The sequence below is a fragment of the Protobothrops mucrosquamatus genome, unplaced genomic scaffold (genome assembly GCF_001527695.2).
Source record: "Protobothrops mucrosquamatus isolate PMUCROS unplaced genomic scaffold, P.Mucros_1.0 scaffold148, whole genome shotgun sequence".
Taxonomy (NCBI): domain Eukaryota; kingdom Metazoa; phylum Chordata; class Lepidosauria; order Squamata; family Viperidae; genus Protobothrops; species Protobothrops mucrosquamatus.
This window is the reverse complement of record NW_015386513.1, coordinates 265,899-290,500: the sequence shown is the minus strand read 5'-3', so window position 1 is coordinate 290,500 and position 24,602 is coordinate 265,899. Positions and strand designations below refer to the sequence as shown.

General features: G+C 50.6%; 1 protein-coding gene across 1 annotated transcript in view; it reads left to right on the top strand.

Annotated features, from left to right (window-relative positions):
• The window catches only part of TNRC6A (trinucleotide repeat containing adaptor 6A), a 36,251-nt gene extending 12,123 nt beyond the window's left edge, over positions 1-24,128 (top strand). Inside the window, exons 5-24 of the mRNA XM_029283598.1 lie at positions 1,682-1,923; positions 1,969-4,237; positions 5,101-5,265; positions 5,513-5,694; positions 6,352-6,432; positions 6,605-6,656; positions 9,163-9,305; positions 10,352-10,498; positions 11,718-11,852; positions 14,332-14,451; positions 14,561-14,641; positions 15,244-15,451; positions 16,143-16,274; positions 20,140-20,301; positions 21,331-21,471; positions 21,985-22,095; positions 22,234-22,452; positions 22,996-23,069; positions 23,189-23,328; positions 23,724-24,128. Coding sequence (XP_029139431.1) covers positions 1,682-1,923; positions 1,969-4,237; positions 5,101-5,265; positions 5,513-5,694; positions 6,352-6,432; positions 6,605-6,656; positions 9,163-9,305; positions 10,352-10,498; positions 11,718-11,852; positions 14,332-14,451; positions 14,561-14,641; positions 15,244-15,451; positions 16,143-16,274; positions 20,140-20,301; positions 21,331-21,471; positions 21,985-22,095; positions 22,234-22,452; positions 22,996-23,069; positions 23,189-23,328; positions 23,724-24,102 — 5,183 coding nt within the window. The 3' untranslated portion in view covers positions 24,103-24,128. The remainder of the gene's footprint in view (positions 1-1,681; positions 1,924-1,968; positions 4,238-5,100; positions 5,266-5,512; positions 5,695-6,351; positions 6,433-6,604; positions 6,657-9,162; positions 9,306-10,351; positions 10,499-11,717; positions 11,853-14,331; positions 14,452-14,560; positions 14,642-15,243; positions 15,452-16,142; positions 16,275-20,139; positions 20,302-21,330; positions 21,472-21,984; positions 22,096-22,233; positions 22,453-22,995; positions 23,070-23,188; positions 23,329-23,723) is intronic.
• The last annotated feature ends 474 nt before the right edge of the window (positions 24,129-24,602 follow it).

Here is a 24,602-nt window from a genome sequence, read left to right as displayed (position 1 = left end):
GATTTTGAAGATGCAAGGTACTTCCAGGTTGGGAGCAGCAGGGGGGGACAGGGGACGTATCGATTTTGAAGATGCAAGGTACTTCCAGCAGTTGGGAGCAGCAGGTACTTCCAGGTTGGGAGCAGCAGGGGGGGACAGGGGACGTATCCTCTTACCCATTTGTGAACAGCCCCTAGTGTGATCTGGTTGCCCACAGTGGGACCCCCAAATGCTGGATTCAGGTGGGCCTGGCCTAGCTCCCAGGGAAAGATGAAAGAGTCCTGGGATTCAGCATTCACAGCATGCTGTGATTCCCCGCTGAATGCAGCAGAACCCTTTATTTTATAAGTGTGCCGTGTGTGAGCTGCTTCCCGCTACTTCCAGTAGTAGTTGTGCCTCTGCAAACTTGCTTTCTGTTCCTTTTTTTCAAATCCTTGCTCTTACCACTCAGCTCTTTTTTCCATCAGCTGTTAATAGTCCATTCCATCCTTGTATTTTGCATTTCTCTATCCTCATTGGAGCCATGAGTAAGATTCCATTTTCAAAAGCGTCATTAAAGAAGTTTCTCTTTTTGGAGGTAGTTGGTAACAAAAAAATCAAAAGTTAAAAAGTAGTACAGCAAAGTCTTCATTGACCATGATAGCCACAAAATAGGGTCAGCAATAGAATATTATTTGCATCAGAATATTTTTCAGGATGTGAATTGGGCACAGGGATTTGAGCCTTCTGCTTGAACCTCATGGAAAATGCAGAATTGATGGAGAAAATTGAAGCAGAGGCCACTTGGCACAATGTTTGGGGCATCACCCCAGAGCAGTTTGATCTTAGGAAACTTTGGAGGGGAGGGAACAAGAAGTGGAGATGGCAAGTAGGGATGTGTTGCCATATGAAAGTGAAATGCAGATATCTGGAGGAGGAACCCAGGCCAGGCTTTGATGAAAGATTAAGGAGTTTGTGGTAAATCTGGCAACAGAGGGGAAAGACAGATGATTAACGTGTTGCTTGGAATTCTGAAGTGTCTTAAATGACTATATGAAACATCTGTATCATCTCAGGCTAAAATTGTTTTGGAAAATAAGCATTTAGAAAAGATCAAATATCACAGGTTTTGATTGGCCCTTACCCAGTTACTTTCAGATAAAGTTTGTGATCAGAAATACATACTCGTTGGCTTAACTTAAGATTGTTCACAAAGGAACTGGTTTAGACTACTTTTGATGCAGAAAGTCTAATATTGTGCTTTTCAGAACACAATATGAGTACAAATTAGTGTTCTACATTGTTATTTGAGCCTTAAAAAGTGAAAAGTGATGTAGTGCATTTGCTGTAACCTCAGGCTCTCCCCCCCTACCCCCCAAAAAAAAATCCAGTGAGGGGGTCTGGAAAAGGTATCCGGGGCAGGGAGTGTAGAGATGGAAGGCTGAAGGAGAGACCGCAAAAGTCCTAGCAGAGGTTGCAGATGCTGAGATGAGTGAAGGCAAGAGGGTGAGACACACTTTCCCAAGAGGCCTCAATAGCCAGGCAGGTTTGCGCTGCTCCTCAGCTCTCGTTAAGTGCCTCTGCTTGTTTTGTTCAGAATAGAGCAGACGTTGGTTCTTTCCATTTTCTGGGGCGCTGATCCAGAAGGATTGTTTCCTCTCGACCTGTTTTTTTTTTTTTTTTTGCGCGCGATGTTTTTAGTAATGCTTTCTATTTTTCTTAGATCTGAACCACAGCACACTTGGATCCCATTATGAGAATGCTCACTGGGAAAGGATCTTTTCCAGTAGTGAATCCAGCACAAACTGGGATAAAACTGTTGTAGACGGTTCAGAGAAGGAGGCATGGCCCTCGACCACCGGCAGTGACTTGCAGCTGGCTTCAGAATGTATGGACGCTGATTCTGCCCTGAGTTCCGGGTCAGAGAGGAACATTATTATGGCCTCACGGGGCCCAAGCAGTGAAGTCAGCCACCTGCAGAACGGCATTGGACACGCTAATCAGGCCAAGCTTGTCAGCAGTAGCAACAGCAATAATGTGAGCAGCGGAAGCATTAGTGAGTCATGGGGTGTGTCTCTGGGTGCCTTGATGAGCCCCTGTCCCCTTTCAGCAGATGCTTCCAATGTCATCCCTGAAAGTAGCAACAATAGAGTGAATGCTTGGGGCACCCCCAGTTCAGCCAATGAAGAATTAAATTCCAGCACTTTGACGTCCAATGGCCACGCCTGGCCAGTCTTGGAGAGCAGCGGGCATGCCCTCAAAGGGTCCCGAGGAAGCGGTGGCTGCGGCACAGGTGCCGTTCAGATGGTGAACAATCAGAGTGTGAACTCTAGCCTTGCCAGCTCCTGGGGCAGCCTCCAGGAAAACTGTGATTCCCAACTCAATGGTACAAGGAAACTTTCACGTAGTGGGCAGCCTCAGAACCCGAACCACGAAGTGAATGGACCAAATAAGAACACTACTAACTTTATGACCTCTAGTTTACCAAACCCAGCTGGTTCAATGCAGACGACTGAACTGGTTAGTAATGCAGGGCCCGGGACCTGGGGCCGGAGCGCCAAAAGCAATCGGCCTCAGCCTCCAGCCTCCCCAGTAACAAACGGCACTTCCATTTCGCACCTGAGCAATGGTGACACAAAAAATGGTGGGACTCCTGGTACTAGATGGGGTGCCTATGGCCCTGGTTACTCCATAGAGACCCGTTCTGACTCAAATAGCCAAGCTAACAATGACACTGTGAATGCAACGCCAATGCAGCCTGGGCTGAGTAGGACCAGCAGCTCAACCATGGAAATAAAAGAGGATCAGCAGACAGGGACGTGGGAGGTGGCAGGCATGGGCAATAGCCAGAATGGGGCCTGGGGGCCCAGAAGTGGAATGGGCCACGGAGGAGCCCGGAGAGGCTCTGCCCAGAATGCCAACTTAGGAGATGGTGAATGGAACAAGCTCCCGAGCAGCCATTCCTCTGAAGCCAACAGTGGGAATGGGAAGATGTTTACCAATGAATGGAAATCTGCCAAGGAGGAGAAGGTGGGTGTGGACCCCCAGTGCTGTGCAGCTCCCCAGGCGCTGGAGCAGAATGGTGGGTGGTCCAAGGCTGGTTCTGGAGACAGTGACGGCAATCTCGAGGTCCCCGAGGAGCACTCCTCCACAGAAGGGGCAAGCCATGAAAGAAGGAAAATTGACCAGCAAACACTGCTTCAAAGCATAGTGAACAGAACAGATCTGGACCCACGTGTCCTTTCCAATTCTGGTTGGGGGCAAACCCCAATAAAACAAAACACAGCCTGGGATACAGAGGTGACGCCAAAGGGCGAAAAGAAAGCTGACAATGGAACAGAAGCCTGGGGGGGTTGTGTGGCCCAAGCCTGCAGTTCAGGGGGAGCTCCGGAGAGGCCCCACCTCCATGGGCCCAGTCCTTCCCCTGGGACAAGCTGGGGTGAGTCTAAGTCTGCAAGCAGGTGGGGAGACTCCAGAGGCCCCAGCAGCCAAGGAGGTTGGGAAGAGGGCGCAGCGCCCACCGTGGCCAAGAACAGCCAGTCGTGGATGACGGGCCAAGAGGTCCGGGCTCCATCACTGACCTGGAACGACACAGAGAAGCTCAAGCAGGGATGGGGAGAAGGGCCCAAAGCCAACCCTGGATGGGCTGGCGACGGCTGGGGGGAGAACATGAGGAACAATCATTGGGGCGAGTTGAAGAAGTCCAGTTCTGGCAGTAGCGACAGCGACAGGTCCACCTCCTGCTGGAAAGAGCCTGCTAGATCGAACTCTGGGCGCTGGGGTGGGGGGAATGGCGGCAGCACCAAGCCAGGCAGCGCTTCAGGGTGGGAGGAGACCGCCAAGCCAAATCCAAGCCCCGTGTGGGCGGAATCCCCCAAGCCAAATCGCTCCCAGAGCTGGGGGGAGCCTTCCAAGCCCTCAGGGTCCCCAGACTGGAGCAAGCAGCAGGAGGCTGCGTGCTGGGGGGGCCCATCTGTGGCGGCGGCTGCAAGCAAACCGTCAGGTATGGGATGGCTGGGGAGACCCATGCCGGCCCCAGTCAAAGAAGAAGAGCCCACCGGGTGGGAGGAGCCCTCCCCAGAGTCCATTCGTCGTAAAATTGAGATTGACGACGGAACCTCTGCCTGGGGCGACCCGAGCAAATACAACTACAAAAACGTGAACATGTGGAACAAGAACACCCCGAATCCCGTGGGCCGACCGGACGTGCAAGCGCACCAGCCACGGTTGCCCTCAGCTTCCGCAGCCGGCACGGAGAGCGGGGGCGGCAGTAGCTCCGGTAAGTCTTCGGCAGCTCCTGCTTTCTCATTTCCTAAGCAACTCTTAAGTTGGGTGAGAGGATGGGCTGCTCTCAAGGTAGTTTGAGACCCCCCATAATGCAGAGTGGGCTCCCTGCGGTTACCAGGGCATCTTTCATCACCCCAAAGTGATGAAGACCCCATGCCACATTGGGCCGGGTCAAGGGTTTGGGCCCCCGGGCAGAAGGTTGGGGCTGATGGGCGCTCTCAGCCTCGCCTGACTTCAGGCACTGTAGCACCCCCAGGAGAAAAAGGCGAAAGCATTCAATCTGTTCTCCTATGGTCAGTGTGGGAGGGTTTGTTTGTATCCCACCTTTATTATTTTTACAAATAAGGTGAGAAGGTATCCAGCACCCTTCCTATTTGTATTAAAGTACACTTCCCCCTAAACACCTTGGAAAACAATGTCACAATCAGACTCTTGATCATAAGAACTCCTTCCTGAGATATCAAGGGCTTGCAATCTTCTAGTCCAGAGAGTCAAAACAGGAAGCACTTGACAGAGGGTCTTTTTTCACAAAATTCTTGGATTTTTTGCAAAAAATAGATGGATAAGTTTAACCTTTGGTTGGTCTTCCAGTCAAAGCAAGCTGGGAAAAGAGTCGAGTCTTGTCTGTGTTTGTCAGGGTCTTTTGTTTCTGAAGACAAGAGTATCACGTACAGCATTTTCCTTTCCTACCAGAAGGATTTCTTTAATGTGGGATTGGCCCGATCGCGTTGTAGCATCACATGGGATAAAACTTTGAACTTTTAATTGGCTTTGGGCTGCTTCTCTCTCTCTTTCAAACAACTCGGCTGCGCTTTATGGCCCAGCCTTGCTAATAAGTTGTGTTTGTTTTGAAAGGTTGGGGAGAACCTCCTCCTGCACCTGTTACAGTAGATAATGGCACATCAGCATGGGGCAAACCTGTGGACACTGGTCCAAGTTGGGGAGAGCCTGTCGGTGACGCCACCGGTGCCAGCAGCTGGGGAAATGCTTCTGGCGGGCAGCAGGCATCTAATAAAGCAGGTATGAAGGTTTGTGGGGAAATGGGACTTGTGAGCCTCTGGGCAGATTTGTCAGGACTGACAGTAAAGCAGAATATGCTCTGTTCATACAAGCCACAGGACCTGTGGGTTGGCACCGGGCCTGAGCAGTTCCTCTGCTGGTGGCACTGGGCGAGATCTCCTGGGAACCCCCAGTTGGTTCTTGGGACAGAGCAGCCTAATTTGAGTGGGTTGATAAGCTAAGAGCGGGCTGATTTTATCCCCACCAGGACCTAAGTCTATGCAAGTTCCCGATGGCTGGTGTGGGGGTGATATGCCTTTGACAGGGAATCATCCAGCCAGCTGGGAGGAAGAGGAGGATGTGGAGATAGGCGTGTGGAACAGCAACTCTGTTCAAGATGCTGGTGCACCTTTGCACTGGCCCCCGTGCTCAAAAAAGATGCCTTCAAAGGTAAGTATGCCAGGAGGAAGGAGGCCATGTTTATGTCCAAGAAAAGCTGGGGGGGGGGAGGGGAGTATGGACTTTGATCTTTCTTCACCCGGCAGAAATAGACCATTTTGCACTGCGATAAGAAAGCAGGTAATAAGGGACAGTGAGAGAGCAGAGATCCTAGTCTCTGCCTGAAGACGGTCCCCTGCCAGCTGGTGCCTCCTTGTGAGGAAAGGGCCTGAAGTTCTGAGGGAATTCCTTGGGTCAGTTGATGACCACCCAAATCTGCCTTGCTAAGCCCCAGGGGTTGGCCCTGTACTGACCGCCTTTGGCCTCGATAAGGAGATGGGGGTGCTGCTGGGGATGAGTTGGTCTTTCTGCCCAGAGCTTGGAGAAGAGATGAGCAATCCGGGCGGAACCAGGTTGGCCCTTTGGCTGCATGGAGTCCCTCTAGGTCTCCCAACTCCCTGAGGCAAGAAGAAGGGAAGGACAATGAAGCCACGAGGCGTCTTTTTTTGAGATGTGTAACCTTCCCTCCTCACTGGGCTGAGCTAGAAGAGTCGTTTGAAGCTGAAACCAGAGCCTGTTTTCTGCACAGACATGTTCTCATAACCATGTCTGCAGCTTTAGTATTTCCTGCTGTTTTGATGCTGGGCTTTTGTATTGTTTTGTTTTTAGGGAACAATGAAAAGTGGAAATAAGCAAGATGAAATGTGGATAAATCCCTTTGTGAAGCAGTTTGCCAATCTTGGGTTCCCTGTAAGTATAGCAGGAAAACAGAACACTGCAGCGGACGGTTCCTGAGTCAACTCTCTGTCACCTTTTGGGTTGCATGCTTCTTTCCTTGAAGAGCCCCCCCTCCCCTCGTGAAGGGGGGAAAGGCCGCATGCAGATACTGCCTTGATTAAGCGAATTTCATTCTTTCCTTCAGAGAGACTTGCCAGAAGAAATGATGCAGAGCAATAAGATGGAGCTATCTGGAGGTAAGACAAGCATCAGACGAGAATGAAAATAAGTGGCTTAGAATGTGTTGCTTCCTGTTAAAATAACCATGGCCCCAATTGGTTATAGGATCGTTGCTTTCCACACCTTAATGGACGTCTTCTGGGATGGGTTGGCTGGGTGTCCCCCAGCTCATAGGGTCCACTGGCCCTTTTCTTTAGGTGTAGGAGCCACTCAGAGCTCAGTAGCAAATCGGGATAGGCAGCAACGCTGCAGGTTTTCAGCCCATGGAAAAGGAGATCAGAATAGATGGGAGATACCAAAAACACAATTGCAAATGATTACATAACGAGGGAAAAAAGGAAGAGAGCAGATGTGCACAAAAAGGCTAGTGAAGATCAGGGCAGAAGGGAGAGTTCTGTCTCTTCAAAGGGGGAAAAATCCAAGACTCATCAGTCTAATACGAAGAATTGAGAAAACCCTGAGAGACCAGGCTGAATCCACCTTCAAAGCAGTGGGGTGATCACTGGGTCATTTTCCTAGTAGGTGATGCAAATACCCCAGAGACCCAGCATCTGGCTTTCAGCTGAGCATCTGACAAAGTACCCTTTCACCTTCTTACCAGGTAGCTGATTAGGTGTGGACTGAATGGCATGACAGTGACACAGATATAGAACAGGCTTGAAAACCAGTCCCAAAGTGCTCCTCGGTGGTTCTTCATCAAGTGACCATTCAGAATTACTACATCATTGAAAAATGATGAGATGTAGCCATTTTTCATATTTACAACCGTTGCGGCATCCCTGTGGTCACGTGATCAAAATTCAGATACTTGGCAACTGACTCATACTTAGGACGGCTGCCTTGTCCTGGGGGTCACGTGATCAACTTTTGGGAGCTTCTGACAAGCAAAGTCAGTGGGGAAACCAGATTCACTTAACAAACAGGTTACTAACTTAAACAACTGCAGTGGTTCACTTAACAACTGTGGCAAGAAAAGTCGTAAAATGGGGCAAAACTCACTTAACAAATGCCTCACTTAGCAACAGAAATTTTGGGCTCAGTTGAGGTCGTACGTCAAGGGCTGCCACTGGCCTGGTTCTGTGCTGTTCAGTATCCCTATCAGTCACTTGATAAAGAGGCAAAGGGGATGCTTGTTAAATTTCCAGGTAACACATAATTAGGTGGCAAAGGGAGTCCTCTAGAAGGTAGTAAATGATATTTTGTAGGTTAGAGAAATGCTGAAAAGAAGAAAACAAAATCCAAATGGCAAATGCAAAGTTTGTCACTTGGGAACCAGAAATCCAATACAGCACTAGAGGACGGGTTGGTCATAGGTCTTTTGGAAAACACCGTTTCCAAAACTAGTTATAAGCCAGCTGGGTGATTTGGCAGATTTAAAAAAGCAAATGCAATTCTAGGCTGAATGAAAAAAGTGCGAAGATTCTAAATCACTAGAACAGGGGTATCAAACTGCCGGCCCACGGGCCGGATGCATCATGGCAAAACCGCACCCATCCCATTGCCGGCAATGGCAAAAAAGCCGCGATACGTCACGACATGTCACGGGACGTTGCAAGTTTGACACCCCTGCACTAAAAGTAGTTGTTCCACTTTATTTATCCACTTCCACTGTGTTTGGTCAGACCGAACTTTGAAATTGTGTCCTGTTCTGGACACCCCAGAAGTTGAGAGAAGAGCAGCAAGATAGCCCAGGGGCTAGAAATGGAACTGGGCATGTTGAGAAACCAAAGGAGGCGGGACAGGATAGCACAAAGATCAGAAGGTGAGGTCTTTGCCTCAGGCAAGCAACTGAGGGCCCATCTTCCATTGTTCTAAGGAGCAGGACGCCACATAATTTGGAACAGATTGTGATTGAATCTTAGGGGAAAAAAATCCCTAACAGTGGAAGCCATAACAAAATATAATTGGGATCTGCTTGTTGCGGCTGTATCACAATTCAAGAGAAAGACTAATTTGGATTCCTTCTCAACGGGCGGGGTTGGCTCACTAGCTTGCATGGCTCTTTCCAAATCAGAGCAGCAATGAGAACTCCAGCGGGACGAAACTCTTGGGATGAAATGGGGGGAAATTAGAAGCTCCAAATGCCGTGAATTGCCCTACTACTGTGGTGTACAGTTATAGTGTATGCAAGGTTCCAATCCAGAGCAGACCAGAACTGGGGAGGGGGCTGTTGCTGGACTGGCTGGAAGGTCCTCGCAAGGAGTTGCTGGGCTCAGGAAGATGCGTTGACTTCTGAACTCAAAGGAAGCAGAGAGAGGATGGCTTGCCCACTTCAGATCGAATCACTGCCCACCTCTGCATCTTAGTGAAAGGTCACCATGACTTTTCTAAAGTCTAAAGGTGTGCAAAGGAGCGAAACACCTTTTAACGTGTAGTGCCTCCCTCTCCTCCTTGACAAGAAATGTATTTCCTGCTCTGTGTGGAATTCCAGAAAGCTGTGAATGTCAGTATTGGTGCCTAAGTGCATTTTGAAGCCCCTTCTCCTCCTCCTCCTCCTCCTCCTCCTCCCCCCCCCTCCTCCAGGAATCTTGCCTGACAAGCGGATGGAGCTGGAGAAGCATAACCTGAATGTTGGTGAAGGCAGCCGGGCGATTGGGAAAAGTCCTGGCTCCCGTCCCCACATTGCCAAAGAGTCTTCCATGGACAGAAGTCCTTATTTTGATAAGGTGAGACTTTTTGGGAGGAAGAGTTCAAAGGGGTGGGGTGAGGGACACCATGGTTGCCCGTGACCCCAGGCCCACTCTTCCTTCGATTGTGGATGCACAAAGGGACTCTGAAGGCGGACTGTTGAAGACAAGGGGCCATTCTGGTGGAGAGGAGGACTCTTCGCCTTCCTCCACCTGGCCTTTTCTCTTTCGAGGTTATGAGCTTATCGCCGCTTTCCCTGTCGGTTCAGGGAGGAGCCGTCCTAGGGCTGTGCACATTGGGCAGAATATATTTCAGTCCAAACCACAAACCACAAACTGCAAGTTCTGCCAGACGTCTGTGGAGATTCTCCGTCATCCAGGTCATGGTTGTCCCAGAGGTGCTTTTTCAAGAGGCCACTGGACTGTCTTCTTTTCCTTTGAAGACCTTTCACTGCTCCAAGAAGCTTCTTCAGCTGTGACTGGATGGTGGGGAATGAAAGGATTTATATTCCTTGCAGACAGCTGGTATATAAATATAAATCCTTCCATTCCCCACCATCCAGTCAGAGCGTAAGAAGCTTCTTGGATGAGCAGCGAAACGTCTTCAAAGGAAAACAAGAAAGTCCATTTGCCTCTTGAAAAAACACCTTTGGGCCACGTTCGGCCAGACTTTGAAGTAGGCTGAAGTTCAGTAGAACCAGGCCCCCAAACATTCTGTTCTGGTGGTTCCAGATTTTAGCTTGGAAGATAAGCAGAGCGAGACTTTTCCACGTGAAGCAGAGGCCCCGCGGGGGCAGCTTTGCACCTGGTCCATCTGGCCTGCTTGGACAGGCCCATTTCAGCACAAAGCGCCCACGAGAGCTGATCAGGGCATGGATCATCAGCAACTCCCTGCTCTCTCCTGCTCCTTTCAGGAAGGGCTGGCACGGAGGGGAAATTTGGTTTTGTTCGTTTTGTATTTGATGTCTACGCAGAGAACTGCCTGGCTCGGCCCTGTGGTGACACTAACCTCTCTCCTGTTTTCTGCATCTGTTCCTGCCGCCGGCCTCTTCCCTCCCACTGCTGCTCGGCTTGTGCTTCTCCAGGATGGCCTGGTAGCCGACGATTCCCCAAACATGCAGTTCATGCCCAGTCAGAATGGGAAGTTTCCCCCTTCCAACAGTGCACTACCTAACCACGTCCTCAGCTCCCTGACGGGGCTGAGCGTGCAAAGCTTGAATTCTGTTAGACAGGTAAGGCTGGGAGCATCCCTTCCCCAGGACGTCCAGCAAGGCTTAAGGGGAGGTTGGCAGTCCTCAAGCAGAATCCCTGATCTGTAGAACTACCAGCCCTTGACTTCCTCTAAGCAAGCATGTAGGAGGCACAGAGCTCCCCCCCCCCCGTGGGGAGGGGAGGCTCTCCATACTCAAATCTGCTAGAGAAGGCCCTCTGAATAAAGAGGATTGTCCCCTTTTTTTTAGCCCTTTAGGCAACCTCTTCCTTGTTGATGGTTGGGGTGAAATGCAACTTTATGCCACTGTGCTCTCTGCCTTTTCTGGGCGAGATTTCTGATGTACTTAGAGAATTCCTTCTTTCTTTCACTCTCTGGCTGGCCTTCCGTCCCTTTCCCAGCCTCGGATTTGTCTCCCCCTTGATGGCCTTTACTCTTCATCCCTCACTTTCTTTGGGTCTCCACTTGCTAAACTGCTTCCAGATTCGGCAAGCACCAGCCAAGCAGGCTTCTGTTTTGCACCTGCTTTTATCTTAATTTGGGATCTGATTGAATTCGGCAGCTCTTTTGAAAAGTTCAAGGAAAAGATGTAAAATGTACCCTTTTCAGAAGGGAGGCTTGAAGAACAAAGAAAGAAAAAGAAAGAAAGAAAGAAAGAAAGAAAGAAAGAAAGAAAGAAAGAAAGAAAGAAAGAAAGAAAAAGAAAGAAAGAAAGAAAGAAAGAAAGAAAGAAAGAAAGAAAGGGTCTCGGTTTCGGGCTTGGCCTTTCCTTGCAGTTGCCACAACTGTGGTTTGAAAGGAGCAGAGACCAACCACGGTGGTTGGGAAATCTGAAAATCATGCTTCTGATCTTTCTGAAGAAGCTCACTTTGACTGACTGTTCTCTCACCTAAATTGGCACCATTGTTCCCGGGTGAGGGCAAGGGAGGCTGGGCAGCCTTGCGGGAAATGTCCTGGCAGACGGGCTTGGGCATGATGTCGCAATGCGCAGGACGTGATGTAGAAGTCTGAGGGGATGATTGGCCTCGCGTGAACGAAGGCCTCGGCTTCCCAGCTCACTTGTTGAAAAAGAGCCTTCTGCTCCATTAGGCTGGCTAGTCGCCAGAGGTGTTTCTGAGTGGCACTTGGGAGGCAGCCTCTGCAGGCATCAGGTCGGGGTGGGAGGAAGGGAACGGGGGTTTCTGCCCCTACCTGTCTCAGCCGGAGGGGCAGCGGCTCACTTGTCACCTGTCCCTCTGCAGAACGGCAATCCCAGCCCCTTTGGAAATCTCACAGCACAAGCCCGGACGATGCAGCCATCTCCAGCACAGCCTCCTCTTCACTCCTCTCAGTCCAACCCCCGCGCTCAAGTGCCTCCTCCATTACTCTCCCCTCAGGTGAGGCTCCGCTTGTTTGTGGGCAGGTACAAGGACGAGGAGGCAATTTGGAGGGACAATGGAAGGGTGTCTCCTTTTCCTCTGCATAAGGCACGCCGTGAAATGCTAGCAAGACCACCTAGCTTGATTTCTGCCAAGCATTTGTCAAGGTACCCCGTGGTATTTTGATTAGCAAGCTAATTATCTGTGGGTTGGCAGGCATGACGATTAAACGGGCATGTGGCTGATTCACAAATTATGTTCGGAGATTATGATATCTGTTAAGTGCCCTAAGGTTGGGTTCTGGGCACTTTGCTCTTAATGCCCTGGATGAAGAAATAGATGATGGGAATGCTTACCAAATTTTAGATAAAGCAGGGTTGAAGCAACTAATGCCTTAGGGAAAAAAATTGAAAAGTCTCAAAAGTTTTGATAAAGGGACTGAGAAAAACCCAAATTTAACAGGGAGATGCAGATTTTTTTTATACATAACTAAAAGAAATAAAATGTGTGTGTAGCGTAGTTGGGGTGAGAATGGGGCCAGCTGAGAGGCTTTGCAGGAGCCCTGCCAATTTGGCAGGAAGATGAGGAGCAGCTGCCCGGGGTCTGGCGGTGGGGTGTGGCTGGGAGGAGGGAAGAGAAAGGTGGAGGAAGCCAATAGAAGGGAGGAAGAGAGAAGGCAACAGTATTTGTGAAAAAAATACCTTGGAATATTAGTTGATTGCAAGCTGAATTTGAGTTCGCAGGCGTATGTGGCTGCTGAAAAGGCAAGTGCAATTTTAGACTGCATCAACACGGGTGGCTTGCTAGTCATAGAAATTAATCCTTCCATTTCATGGTGTATTCATTAGATCAGTGGTGGTGAACCTATGGCACGTGTGCCAGAGGCGGCACTCAGAGCCCTCTGTGGGCACGCATGTCATACCCCAGAGATGGCAACTGTCCCTCTTCAACCAGCCGCCTGCTAACTCGCCGAGGTCCCACGTGGCTGGATGCATCCCAGCATGGCTGGTTTCCCTCCCCCCCCGTCCTGTCCCTCCTGGCCTGGCATGCTCTCCTTTTCCCGGGCACGACCCACTGCATCGCCTCCTCAGCTGTCGGCCGGCCATCCAGCTCAGAGGCGGCTTCTTTGAACTGCTGGCGACGGGCTGCGGAGCCCCTGAGTGCGCCAGTCAAGGGTCCCGCAGGCTGTGGCTGCTGATGGACACTGTCAGCCCCCATGTGCTCGCTGGCCTCTGTGTGCGGTTGCCGATGGTGTCTGGTAGCAGCCGCCCCGGCCCTTGCCTTGCCCCATGGCAATGGCACCCCCGCCCTGCCTCACCTCACTCTGCAGGACGAGCCTCCTGCCCACCGCCCCACCTGCCAGAGACCCCCTGGATCTCCCCCAACCCTGCCCGGCCCCCACAGACGTCCCTCCCCACGAGCAACATCGAGGTGATCACATCCACCTTGGCCACACCCACCCAATCTGCCATGACCACCACAGCCACGCCCACCCAGTGGGCCATGCCCATCTGGCACCTGGTGATAAATAAGTGGGTTTTGGGTTGCAGTTTGGGCACTCGGTCTCTAAAAGGTTCACTACCGCTGCATTAGATCCTTCCTCGGGTATTGTATCCAGTTCTGGCCAGTATTAACTGTTAAAAGGATTCCGATAAACTGGATCAGGGAAAGGCAAGGAAGGTGATCAGAGGACTAAGAAGGATAGCCCACGAAGAGAGCGCAGAGGAATTCGGGTTAAGAGATAGGCAGTCTTCAGCTTAAGACAGCAGTTGAAGTGGAATTTCCATTACTAAATAATATGGTTGAAAGTGAAACCACATCGCTTAGCAATGGCAATCCTTGCATTCCCAGCTGCCGTTATTAACTGAATCCCATGTTCATCAGTTCAAGTAACTCCTTACCAGCTTCCCACAACCAGGCCAGTTGGAGAGAGGGCATGAGTGCTCGGCACAAGTGGAGAGGGGCTGGGGAGGGAGTGTGGGCAAGGGAGACTTACCCCAGTGACTTGCAGCCTTCTCTGCCAGCTTCCCCATTGATTTCAACGTTTGTAGGTTGAGGGGCACCTATAGAACTTTTCAAGCGCCTAAAAAGAGGTCTGTTGCCTCCCATCCTAGAGCGCAGGTGACAGACGAATACATTTCAGCTCCCAGAAGGCAGATTCTGGTTGAGAGAAAAGCCTCCCTAACGGCAAGAGCAATTCAGCAGTGAAGCCAGTTACAGATCACGGTGGTCAGATCCTGGGCCTTGGATTAGATGCCTTTAGAGACTAAACAGGCATTTGGCGGATTCTTCAAAGTCCTGCATGGAGGAGAGTCAAAAGTCAAAGCAAAAAACACAGATCTGCAGCAGCATACAGAATTGTATGTGCCCCAAGTCCGTTCCTGTTGTCCTCTTTGCTATCAAGTGTTCTGTTCCGACCACCTCAAAGCATCAGGATCTGCCAGAGGTGCTTTTTCCCTTGGCCTCTCCTTTACGGCATGCTCTTTTGGCACTTTAGGTTCCAGTATCATTGCTGAAGTATGCACCAAACACCGGGGGCCTCAGCTCACTCTTTGGCCCACAACAAGTAGCCATGTTGAACCAACTCTCCCAGTTGAACCAACTCTCCCAGTTACAGGTAAGCGGATGTCCGACAGTCTGCCCCCCCCCCCCCCTTGAGATTAGTGTTCTGAATTAGCACGTGTCCTCACTCTGACCTCTTTTGCAACCCTGGTTTACTGTCTTAGCGATTGCTGGCCCAGCAGAGGAAAGTGCAGGGCCAGAGGAACACGCCTGCAAATGGCCGCCAGGAGCAGCAGCAGCAACAGGTAGGCTCACGCTGGGTGTTATTTAAAGATTTTTATCCTCCGACGTTGAATGAGATTGCCAAGAAAGTCTGGGTGGCCTTTGGAAAGGCATTTGCCAAGTGCTGAATTGGAGGCACGGAGACCAGTTGCGATGGGCATCTTGCTTTGTGGCTGTTGCACCATGGAAATTGAATATCCATACTGTTCTGGCCCTTTCATCCTTCCCAAGTTTTGAATGTGAAGAGAGTGGACAGCCACTTGGAATGGCATAGGGGGTTGGGCTAGAACAGGGGGTTGGACTAGAAGACCTCCAAGGTCCCTTCCAACTCTGTTATTCTGTATTCATGTTAATAGCAAATTGAATGTGCAAAACAATCTGTAATTCGGTTCAGCGTCTGCAAAATGGTTCACCATTTAGAGTTGACCCCATGTGGTTTGGAATTCATAGCTGTGGTCTTCTGACTGAAGAAGAAACCATTTTGTTGACTTAACTCTAGTTAAGTTAATAGTTAACAGTAATTGTTAAGTTAATAATTAATAATTCAGCACTGGAAGCATATCATGCCACTGGTGGATTGTATCATAGCTCCATTAATCATTTGGTCCTCTCTTTGCGTTTGAAGAATCGCCCTCTTAATATGCAGCAACAAATGATGCCACCATCTTGTCAGCTCGATCCAAGTCTGCTGATGAAGCAGCAGGTGCCTCCATCACAACAGCAGTTCCATCAGACAGCCATAAAATCTTTCCTGGAGAATGTTGTTCCGCACGCTAACCAAGAGTTGCAGAAAGGGCCATCTCAAATCAACGCATTCAGCAACTTTCCTATAGGTGAGTATCTTCTCCACTGGTCGAGGTCTTCCAATGTACTCTGGTCTCCTGGAGTTGGGTTTGACCATGGGCTGCCCAGCTAAGCCACTTTCTTTGCTCTGTATTATCCTGCTGGTGGAAGGTTTTCTGAGTGAGGTCAATAAAATCCAACGTCCAAAACCTGTCAGTATCGTGAAGAAATGATATTCGGCACTGCACAAGGAGGGGAGGATCAGGTGCCAGAATTTGCAAATTCTGATCTAATTCTCCTCTTCCAAGCTTTTTTTGCCTCCAAACTCCAGTCCTTGCTTTCCTGTCCCATCTGGTGCTCGGCCTCTGCATTCCTGTGCAATATTCAGAGGAAAGATCCCAGGGCACTGTTAAATACAAAACGAGAAACCAGGAACAAATTCTTGATTGAGCAAGATTCTATTAGGCAGTGGAGACTTAAGTGCTTTGGGAGATGAAATTCATATTAGAAAAGAGAACTTGGCAAATTTTCTAGGAAAAGTGGCCACTTTCCCCTCTCTCCTCTTTCCTGGTGCCGTTCTTTGTTTTCAGGGCGTCTTTTGCTTTGCTTCCCGTCTGGGGCAGGTCTAGTGGCATCCAGTCCCATGTGCTGGATCTTCCATGATACGAGGGAGGGAAGGAAGAGGGACGCTCTGTCCTAGAAAAGGAGCTGCTCTGAGTCTCACCCATTCTTTTAATGCAGGAATGAACGCAAACTTGAATGTAAATATGGATATGGGCAGTATTAAGGAGCCGCAGTCCCGGCTGAGAAAGTGGACAACTGTGGACAGTATTTCCGCCAACACATCTCTGGATCAGAATGCCAGCAAAAATGGTAAGTTAAGCCAGGATGAGCGGAACAAGCCTCAGTGGGAGCTCAGTGGCCAGGGGTTCTCGTGTTGTATTATCAGTTTTGAAATGCATGAAGAAAATGTCTCTGTATCAGGGTTTCATTTCTAAAAATGACGAATGATCTGTTTGAATCACAGTGAACCGGTCAGTAGAGCCCACAACAGGTTGCGTACTTACGATGCTTTTCCTCAAGCCCTGATTGCTTGGAAGCCAAGCACACAAGGGTGAGGCGTGCAGGGACCTGTTGGGCTCAGTGGCTGTGAATGAGGGCAAGGTTCATCTTCTGGGGCTGGGGAGATTTAAAAGTTACTGCTTGCCAGATGCTGCCTGTTCAGATAAGATAACCTTTATTGTCATTTTTTACTGTGGGCACACTGGCACACATTAGAAATGAAATTCTGTTGCCTGCTCTCAAAAGTGTACACATACACAACACACATATAAACCTGCTATATATATAGCATATGTATAATACCTACAGCCTTACATATAAATATTAATCATTGTCCATCTTGAATACAGAGCGGAAAGAGGAAACTTGGGAGCAGAGATGTAACAAACTGTCCGGCCTTTTTAAGAAGAAGTTGGGTTCAGGTTGAGAACTTCCATCAGGCTTAGCGTAGGCCAGGGGTAGGCAACCTTGACTCTTTTATGACTCGTGGACTTCAACTCCCAGAATTCCTGAGCCAGCATGGCTCAGCTTGGAAACCTCTCCCTTTCCCCTCAGCATGGCTGGCTCAGGAATTCTGGGAGTTGAAGTCCACGAGCCATAAAAGAGCCAAGGTTGCCTACCTCTGGCATAGGCCTATGACCTGTTTGATGTTGATAAGGGGAGAGGTTCCCTTTGAGTTCAGGGAGGCCGGTGGGTTTGCAGATGTTCGTCATTGCAGTCTGTAATTCACACTCGGGATTGTGCACCTGTGCAGAGTCTTGTTTGGCAGGACTCCTGTCCCAAAATGACAACACATAGTTCCCGCAGAGTCTGTTCAATTTTTTTGTGTGTGTCAAAAATCTCTAGAATGTTTTATCAGCACACCTTGTTCCTCCATCCAGTCTGATGGCACTCAAAGCCCCATTTTACAAGTGCAGATTTATTTACTTATTTGTGTCCCACCTTTTTTATTTTACAAATAGCTCAAGATGGCAAATATCTCCCATACACCTTCCTCCTCCTATTTTACCTACAACAACAATCCTGTGAGGCGGGGGTTGGGCTGAGGAAGAGTGACTAGCCCAAGATCACCCAGCCGGCTTTCATGGCTAAGGCGGGACTTGAACTCAGGCTTTTCCAGCCTAGGGCCTTAACCACTAGACCAGTGATGGCGAACCTTTTAGAGACCGAGTGCCCAAACTGCAACCCAGAACCCACTTATGCATCATCGGGTGCTGGGTGGGTGTGGCCCATTAGGCGGGGTGTGGCCCATTGGGTGGGCGTGGCCCATTGGGTGGGCGTGGCTGCGGTGGTAAGGGCAGACTGGGTGGGACTAAAAAGTTCAATCAATTCCAACTTGGCAAGATCTTTTTTTCCCCCGTGAGAAGTTGAAATTGACTGATTGATTGAACCTTTTTTTATTTGCACACGGCGGTGGAGGCCTAAGGCGAAAAGGTTTTATAAAACCCAGCTGAAGGCCTGGGACTGGGGCGACTGCGCGTGCCCACAGGGAGGGCTCTGAGTGCCGCCTCTGGCACCCGTGCCATAGGTTTGCCATCACTGCACTAGACCAAACTGGCTCTGCCATTACATGTTACATGAGATGTTGGAGGGAGCACCAAGATGGAGGGGAGAAGCCCAACAAACTGTTATTACTCTGCACTTTGCTAATAATGTGCTGGGAATAGACGGTACAGGAGATTTTCAGGGGTCTCATGGGAGAAGGAAAGACAGAGTTGGGGGGGCAGTCTTGAAATCACCTGAAACGCAGAGAGGAGAAACAGCTGACAGTGGATTGCTGGATTGTTGGTTTCTATCCAGAGTGAGTGGCTTGTCAGCCTAAAATGAACTGAACATTAATCTGAATTTATGAGCTGCTGGGTGAGCTGAGAAGAAGACTCACCAGTCTTCAAAGCCACAATCCGCACGAGGAGGAAAGTGCTGTAGAATTCTCTTCTAGGAGAGGCTGGGCTGGAAAGCGAGAAGAGATCAAAAGTTTACCCATCTGAACATCACCACCCAACCCGTCAGCTGTGCAGACGAGGAGGATATTAAATTGCTAGCTCATTTTGGAAGCCCTTTCCTTAAACCTGAGTAAATAGCAGTAATGCCATTTTTAATTGAGTGACAGAGAAGGGTGTTTACATACGAGGAAGACACGTATGTCAGACTCCTGTCATGTTTAAAGTATACTCTGCTTTCTTGTTTTTAGAGAACGGAGAAAGCGGGCCTACTGAAAAGAGGGGCAGCTAATTAATAGAGCTAAATCTGGGAAAAGGGAAAGTGCTGGTCTGCTCTGAGAGAATAACAGAGTTGGAAGGGACCTGGTGAGGCTTGGCTGGTACCCAGCCTGCTTGGTCTTTGTGTACACTGAGGAACACAAGGACAAAAGTGGGATCTGCGTGGCCTTGCCTGTTTCAGTCAGATCTTGTCTCAGTCAGCTAATGGTGGCCAGACCCTCCGGATAAGACATCTGCTGCTCTCCCATGGCTGGGAATCAGAGGCCACAGTGAAAACACAAAAACTCTGAATCTAAATGGCCTCCCTTTTTAACCCATTCGTCTCAGGGGACTTGCCTGTTTCTTGAATCTTCTGTGTTGGTTTTAGAAACTAGAAGGGTTTGGCACGGACTACTACACTGTGTTACAAGGTACATATTTGAGGGGCGCATCTCCCCAGTTACATCTACCTGTCTTACCAGATCCAGTTGCAGAGACATTGCTACAGGTCTGATCCACTAACGAATGTTATCTGGTGGGACCCAGGAAGGGAGTCTTCTCTGCCCTGGCACCCAACCTGCATGGAACATCCCCCCTCCCCAGATCTGAGACTTGCCCCCTAGGAAGGGCCTGAAGACTGATAGGCCTGAGACATGATAGCAGTCTTCCAGTATCTGAGGGGCTGACACAAGGCAGAGGGGGTCAAATTATTCTCCAAAGCACCAGAGGGCAGGGCAAGAAACAATGGTTGGAAACTGATCAAAGAGAGAAGCAACTTGGAATTAAGGAGAAACTTCTTGACAGTGAGGACAATTAACCAGTGGAACAGCTCTGCCTCCAGAAATCGTGGACGTTCCATCACTGGAGGTTTTTAAGAAGAGACTGGACAGTCACTTGTCTGAGATGGTATTGGTTCTCCTGCTTGAGACCTGCTGGACTAGAAGACCTCCAAGGTCCCTTCCAGCTCTATTCTATTCTAACTTGGCTCTGCCATGGTGCCTGCTGGGTTGGCAGTCGTGGTGAGCCTTGGCAGTGGCCATGTGAAATGGACACATGATTTATAGTCACCTGCTGACTACCAGTATGCTTTACTGATTTTTTAATCATGATTTTAGGATAGCTGTTTATTTTTGTGAAGTTTCTGTTGTTTTAATTATTGTGACCTGCCCAGAGCCACAATTGTGAAGTGGGTGGCTGCACGAAAAAAGTAAGAAATGGCGGCAGGTCTTGCTCCAGTAGTGCAGTAATCTTTGGAAGATGCCAGATGGAGCTTTGCAGGAGCACATAGCCTACATAATAGCAGATACAGATAAGTAACCGGATCTTGTCAGATTGTGTCTGCCCTTCGCTGTGGTCCTGCTGGTTGAGGCTGATGGGGAGCTAGAAATTGGCCATAATGAGAAGGCTACGTGAAGTCAGTTGTCAACTTCTCAGGATGATGTTCTGGAAAAGGATTGGATCTCTCCCTTGCTTTTCAGGTGCTATTTCCAGTGGCTTTAGAATGGAGGAGACGTCGTCCTTTGTTCCCTACGACTTCATGAGCAGTAGTAACTCACCAGCCAGCCCACCTGGATCTGTGGGGGATGGCTGGCCACGTGCCAAATCACCAAACGGTTCAAGCAGTGTCAACTGGCCACCAGGTGAGTCCCTACAAAGATAGACTCCGCTGAACCCTTTGGCCCGTATTGGAGGTGTCAACCTGGCCTTTTCTCTGTCTTGTGGGATAAGAGGAGATTTGACCCCAGGAGCAGACGAGGAGGACCCCGGGGAGCATCATAGCCCCAGTCAGGGCAGCCTTCGGGCTCGCTCTTTCCCATCCCCGGACAGGTGAAAGGGCCGGGCAGATGCCATGAGACAGACCAGCTGTGGGGAAGCCCCAGGAGGCCTGTCTTTCAGGGGTCTGGTTGGAGCCCAGCTGCTGCTCGGGAAGTTCTTTGCTCTCCGTGGTTGTGGGTTGTGTGTCCAAGGAAAACGGAAATTACAAATCCCAGCATAGTTGCGTTTAGACCATGTTAAAGAATGTGGTGGAATTTTGTAACATTGTGACTTCCTAAAACAGTAAAATGAATTTGTCCTGATCCTTTCAGTAAGAAATTGAATTACAGGTAGTCCTCAACGTACGACCACAATTGAATCCAATGTTTTTGTTGTTAAGTGAGACATTTGTTAGGTGAGTTTTGCCCCATTTTATGACTTTTCTTGCCACGGTTGTTAAGTGAATCACTTCAGTTGGTAAATTAGTGACCCGGTTGTTAAGTGAATCTGGCTTCCCTGTTGACTTTGCTTGTCAAAGGATTGCAAAAGGGGATCACGTGACACCCCCCCGGGACACGGCAAATGTCCTAAGTAGGAGTCTGTGGCCAAGCACCTGAATTTTGGTCACATGACCCTCCCTGGGGAGGCTGCAAAGTGTGAAAATTAGCCGTGCCACTTTTTTCAATAATGATGTAACTTTGAATCCCCCCCCCCCGGCAGTGAAGGATTGTAAGCTGAGGAGGACCTGTATTTCTTGGGGGCTGGAGGTGGGCAAGAAATACATAAACAGAGAGAGAGAGAGACTCTTTGGGGTCTTTCCAGCAGGGTCAGCAGCCGTTGGGGGGGGGAGAACAGCCTCCTTCCCAGGGAGGAGCCCTGATTGTCAGGCTTTTGCTTTTCTTTTTAAATCCTAGAATTTCGCCCTGGTGAGCCGTGGAAAGGTTATCCAAACATTGACCCAGAAACTGACCCTTATGTTACTCCTGGCAGCGTCACAAACAGCCTGTCAATTAACACTGTGCGGGAGGCTGACCACCTCAGGGACAGGAACAGCGGTAGGTCTGTTGGGGGAGGGGCGGCATTTTCGGGGCTCTGGAAAATCGTCCTTGTTTGGCCCCAGCAAAGCCTCCCCCCCCCCTTACCTGTCTCCTTGGCCAGCTGGGTTTTCAAGCCTCCCCAGGAAGAAAGTGCAGCAGTTGGGGAGATCCAGCACACATCAGAGGAGGCAGACGGGGTGGTGGGCCTGCAGGCTCCTTGTTCCCCCCAGCCCCGGCCTCGGGAGAACAGGCCAGAATCCACAGCTCAGGTGGTGCCTCAAGGGGACTTGATCTCCTGCAGGCTGGGCAGTGTTGGCGAAGGGGTCCCAAGAAGGGGTTCCTTGGTGACCAAGTGGGGCTCGATAGCCGCCCTCCATCGCTGGCTCCCCCCCTCTGCCTTTTGATGGAGCCAGCCCCATGTTAAAGCTGCAGCCCTGAAGGTGAACTGAGCTGGGCCTGCACATCCCCATTGTCTGCCTTGCCCTTAATGGCTGCCACCCCTCTGAGGGCTGCCATGCCTTCCCTCCCCAGGGTCATCCTCAGCTCTGAACACCACGCTGCCTTCAACTAGTGCCTGGTCATCCATTCGTGCCTCCAACTACAATGTTTCCCTCAACAGTACAGCACAAAGCACTTCTTCAGGTGAGACCAGCGGGTGGTCGGGCCCTGCAGCCCCCTCCTCCCGCCCCCCCCCCCACTGAACCCTTCCTCCTGCTTCCCTCCTGAGCCTCTTTGCAGCCCCCAAGGCAGTGGTGTTTCACGGTCGTTTTCTCCTTCCAGCCAGAAACAGTGACTCCAAATCCACTTGGTCTCCTGCTTCCGTTAACAACACCTCTCTGGCCCATGAGCTATGGAAGGTCCCTCTGCCACCCAAGAGCATCACGGCTCCATCACGGCCGCCCCCTGGACTGACCGGGCAGAAGCTGTCTCTGCCCACGTGGGACAACTCTGCGCGATTTGGGGGTGGCTGGAGCCATTCGGAAGCCAGATACACCCCTGGTAAGAATCTGGTTCCCATCCCGTGCGCCACCCTTGCCCTGCTTGGCTGATGGCAGGCCGTGTCTGTGCTCAAAGAGGAGGCGCCCTTCCCCCCCCCCCCCCCCCAGAACCAGGGCCTGGAGGCCTGGGCAGAAAGGAAGCGGCTGCCCGGCCCTTGCCAGGCCTCTCCTCCTCAATCAGCCATTGGCTGCCTGTCAGAGTTTCCCCACCTGCCGCCAGGCAGACCTGCGTGGAGACGTTGGCCAAGACCCCTCAGCTAGACTCGTTCCTTGTTGGCGGGGAAAGGCCTCTGCTCTCTTGATACGCCTACTCAGTGTGTCTCTGCCCCTTGCAAATTGGTCAGGGACCGTGGCGCAATCTTTGAAATGGGAGAATCTTCTGAAGCACTGGGCGGTTAAGCCATTTGAGCAAAACGCTGAGCAATGCTATTTGGTGCGAGTCTCGTGAGAGGGGGAAGAGAGCCAAGAGGCTCCCAGGGTCTCCCCACGTCCCCCGCTTTGTGAAGCATTCAGGGGTTACTGGGAGGTGTGTTTTCTCTTTCAGGTTCCAGTTGGAATGAGAATAGCAGCTCAGGGAGAATCACCAACTGTCTCGTCCTGAAGAACCTCACACCTCAGGTGAGTCAACACTTTGGGGAGGTGTTTTGGCCTGGGGGACCCGAGCCCCTCCCCCTCCTGGCCAGGACTGGCAGCAGCAGCAGCAGCTCAGGGCGGCCATCCCTTGTCTCTGTGCCCAGATTGATGGCTCCACCCTGCGGACCCTCTGCATGCAGCACGGGCCCCTGATCACATTCCACCTGAACCTCCCCCATGGCAACGCTTTAGTCCGGTACAGCTCAAAAGAAGAGGTGATGAAGGCACAAAAATCCCTCCACATGTGAGTAGCCCCCAAACAAACAGGCAGGAACGGAGGGGAGCCGCAGGGGAGAGGCACGTGGGTTGCTGGGCACAGAGCCATCTTTGGAACTCATACCTTTGATAAAGGACCTGACAGGACCGCCTTTTCTTTCCAATTAACCTGCTCTTAATAGACCTGGTTTTATTTGCCACTTAATTGGCTGGATTCTCCTCCGGAGGATGCCTCTTTTTTATTACCACAGAGCGGTTGCCATAGTATAAACTAAGCGGGTAAATGGTTGTCATGGTTGCTTTCGGTGTGTGAGGGGCTTAGAAGAAGAGGAGGAGGATGAGGTAGTCGCAGGGGGGGGGAATTGGTTGTGTGCTCTGCAGGCTGCTGCCATCTCACGTGCCTCTTGCTGGCTTTGTGCACAGGTGCGTCCTCGGGAACACTACAATTCTGGCTGAGTTTGCCAGCGAAGAGGAGATTAGCCGCTTCTTTGCACAAGGCCCGTCTCTGACCCCGACCCCCACCTGGCAATCTCTGGGCACCAGCCAGACCCGCCTGGGGAGCATGGACAGCCCCCACGCGTTCTCCAACCGCAGTGACCTGACCCCTCCCTGGAGCGGTCCGGGGCTTTCAGGAACAAGCAGTGGGGACCTCCACGGCACCTCCCTCTGGGGCAGCCCCAACTATTCCACCAGCCTCTGGGGCTCCCTGGGTGGCAACGACACCAGGGGCCTTGGCAGCCCCTCCCCACTCAATGCGTTTCTCTCCGTTGACCACCTGGGGGCCGGGGGAGAGTCCATGTAACCTTGTTTCAGTGTGAAAAACTGACCTCAAAGCAGCACTAAATTTGGATCTCCCCCCTCCCCCCCACCTGCAGCCTCTAGGGGTCAACTGTGGAAATGGTTACGTCGTGCACATTTTTCCTCTTTGTTTTAGCCCAAAACATACCAGTTTGAATACTTGAATCATGCAGGCCAATATTATAATGTGAAAAGTGAAAAGATTTACATTTCCAGGTAGTACATTGCATAATTCAGCCAGTTTCCTGCATAAGATCAGTTTGCTTTCTTGTTTTCCTCGATTTTTTTTTTCCTTTGGCGACTTGCTGAAAATGTTGGAGGTTGAGCTTTTTAAGCTTTGCACAGACTTGGTCCTTCTCCCTACTCTGCCGTGTATGAATGGTAGCGGTGGCAGTTCCTCCCCCCCCCCGGGCAATGTTTTGTGGCGGGCAGGCAAGGGGGTGTCTGCTTTGGGTCAGGACGAGCCCCGCTGCCCCTGCGGGTCTGCCTGCCTGGCCACTCGGC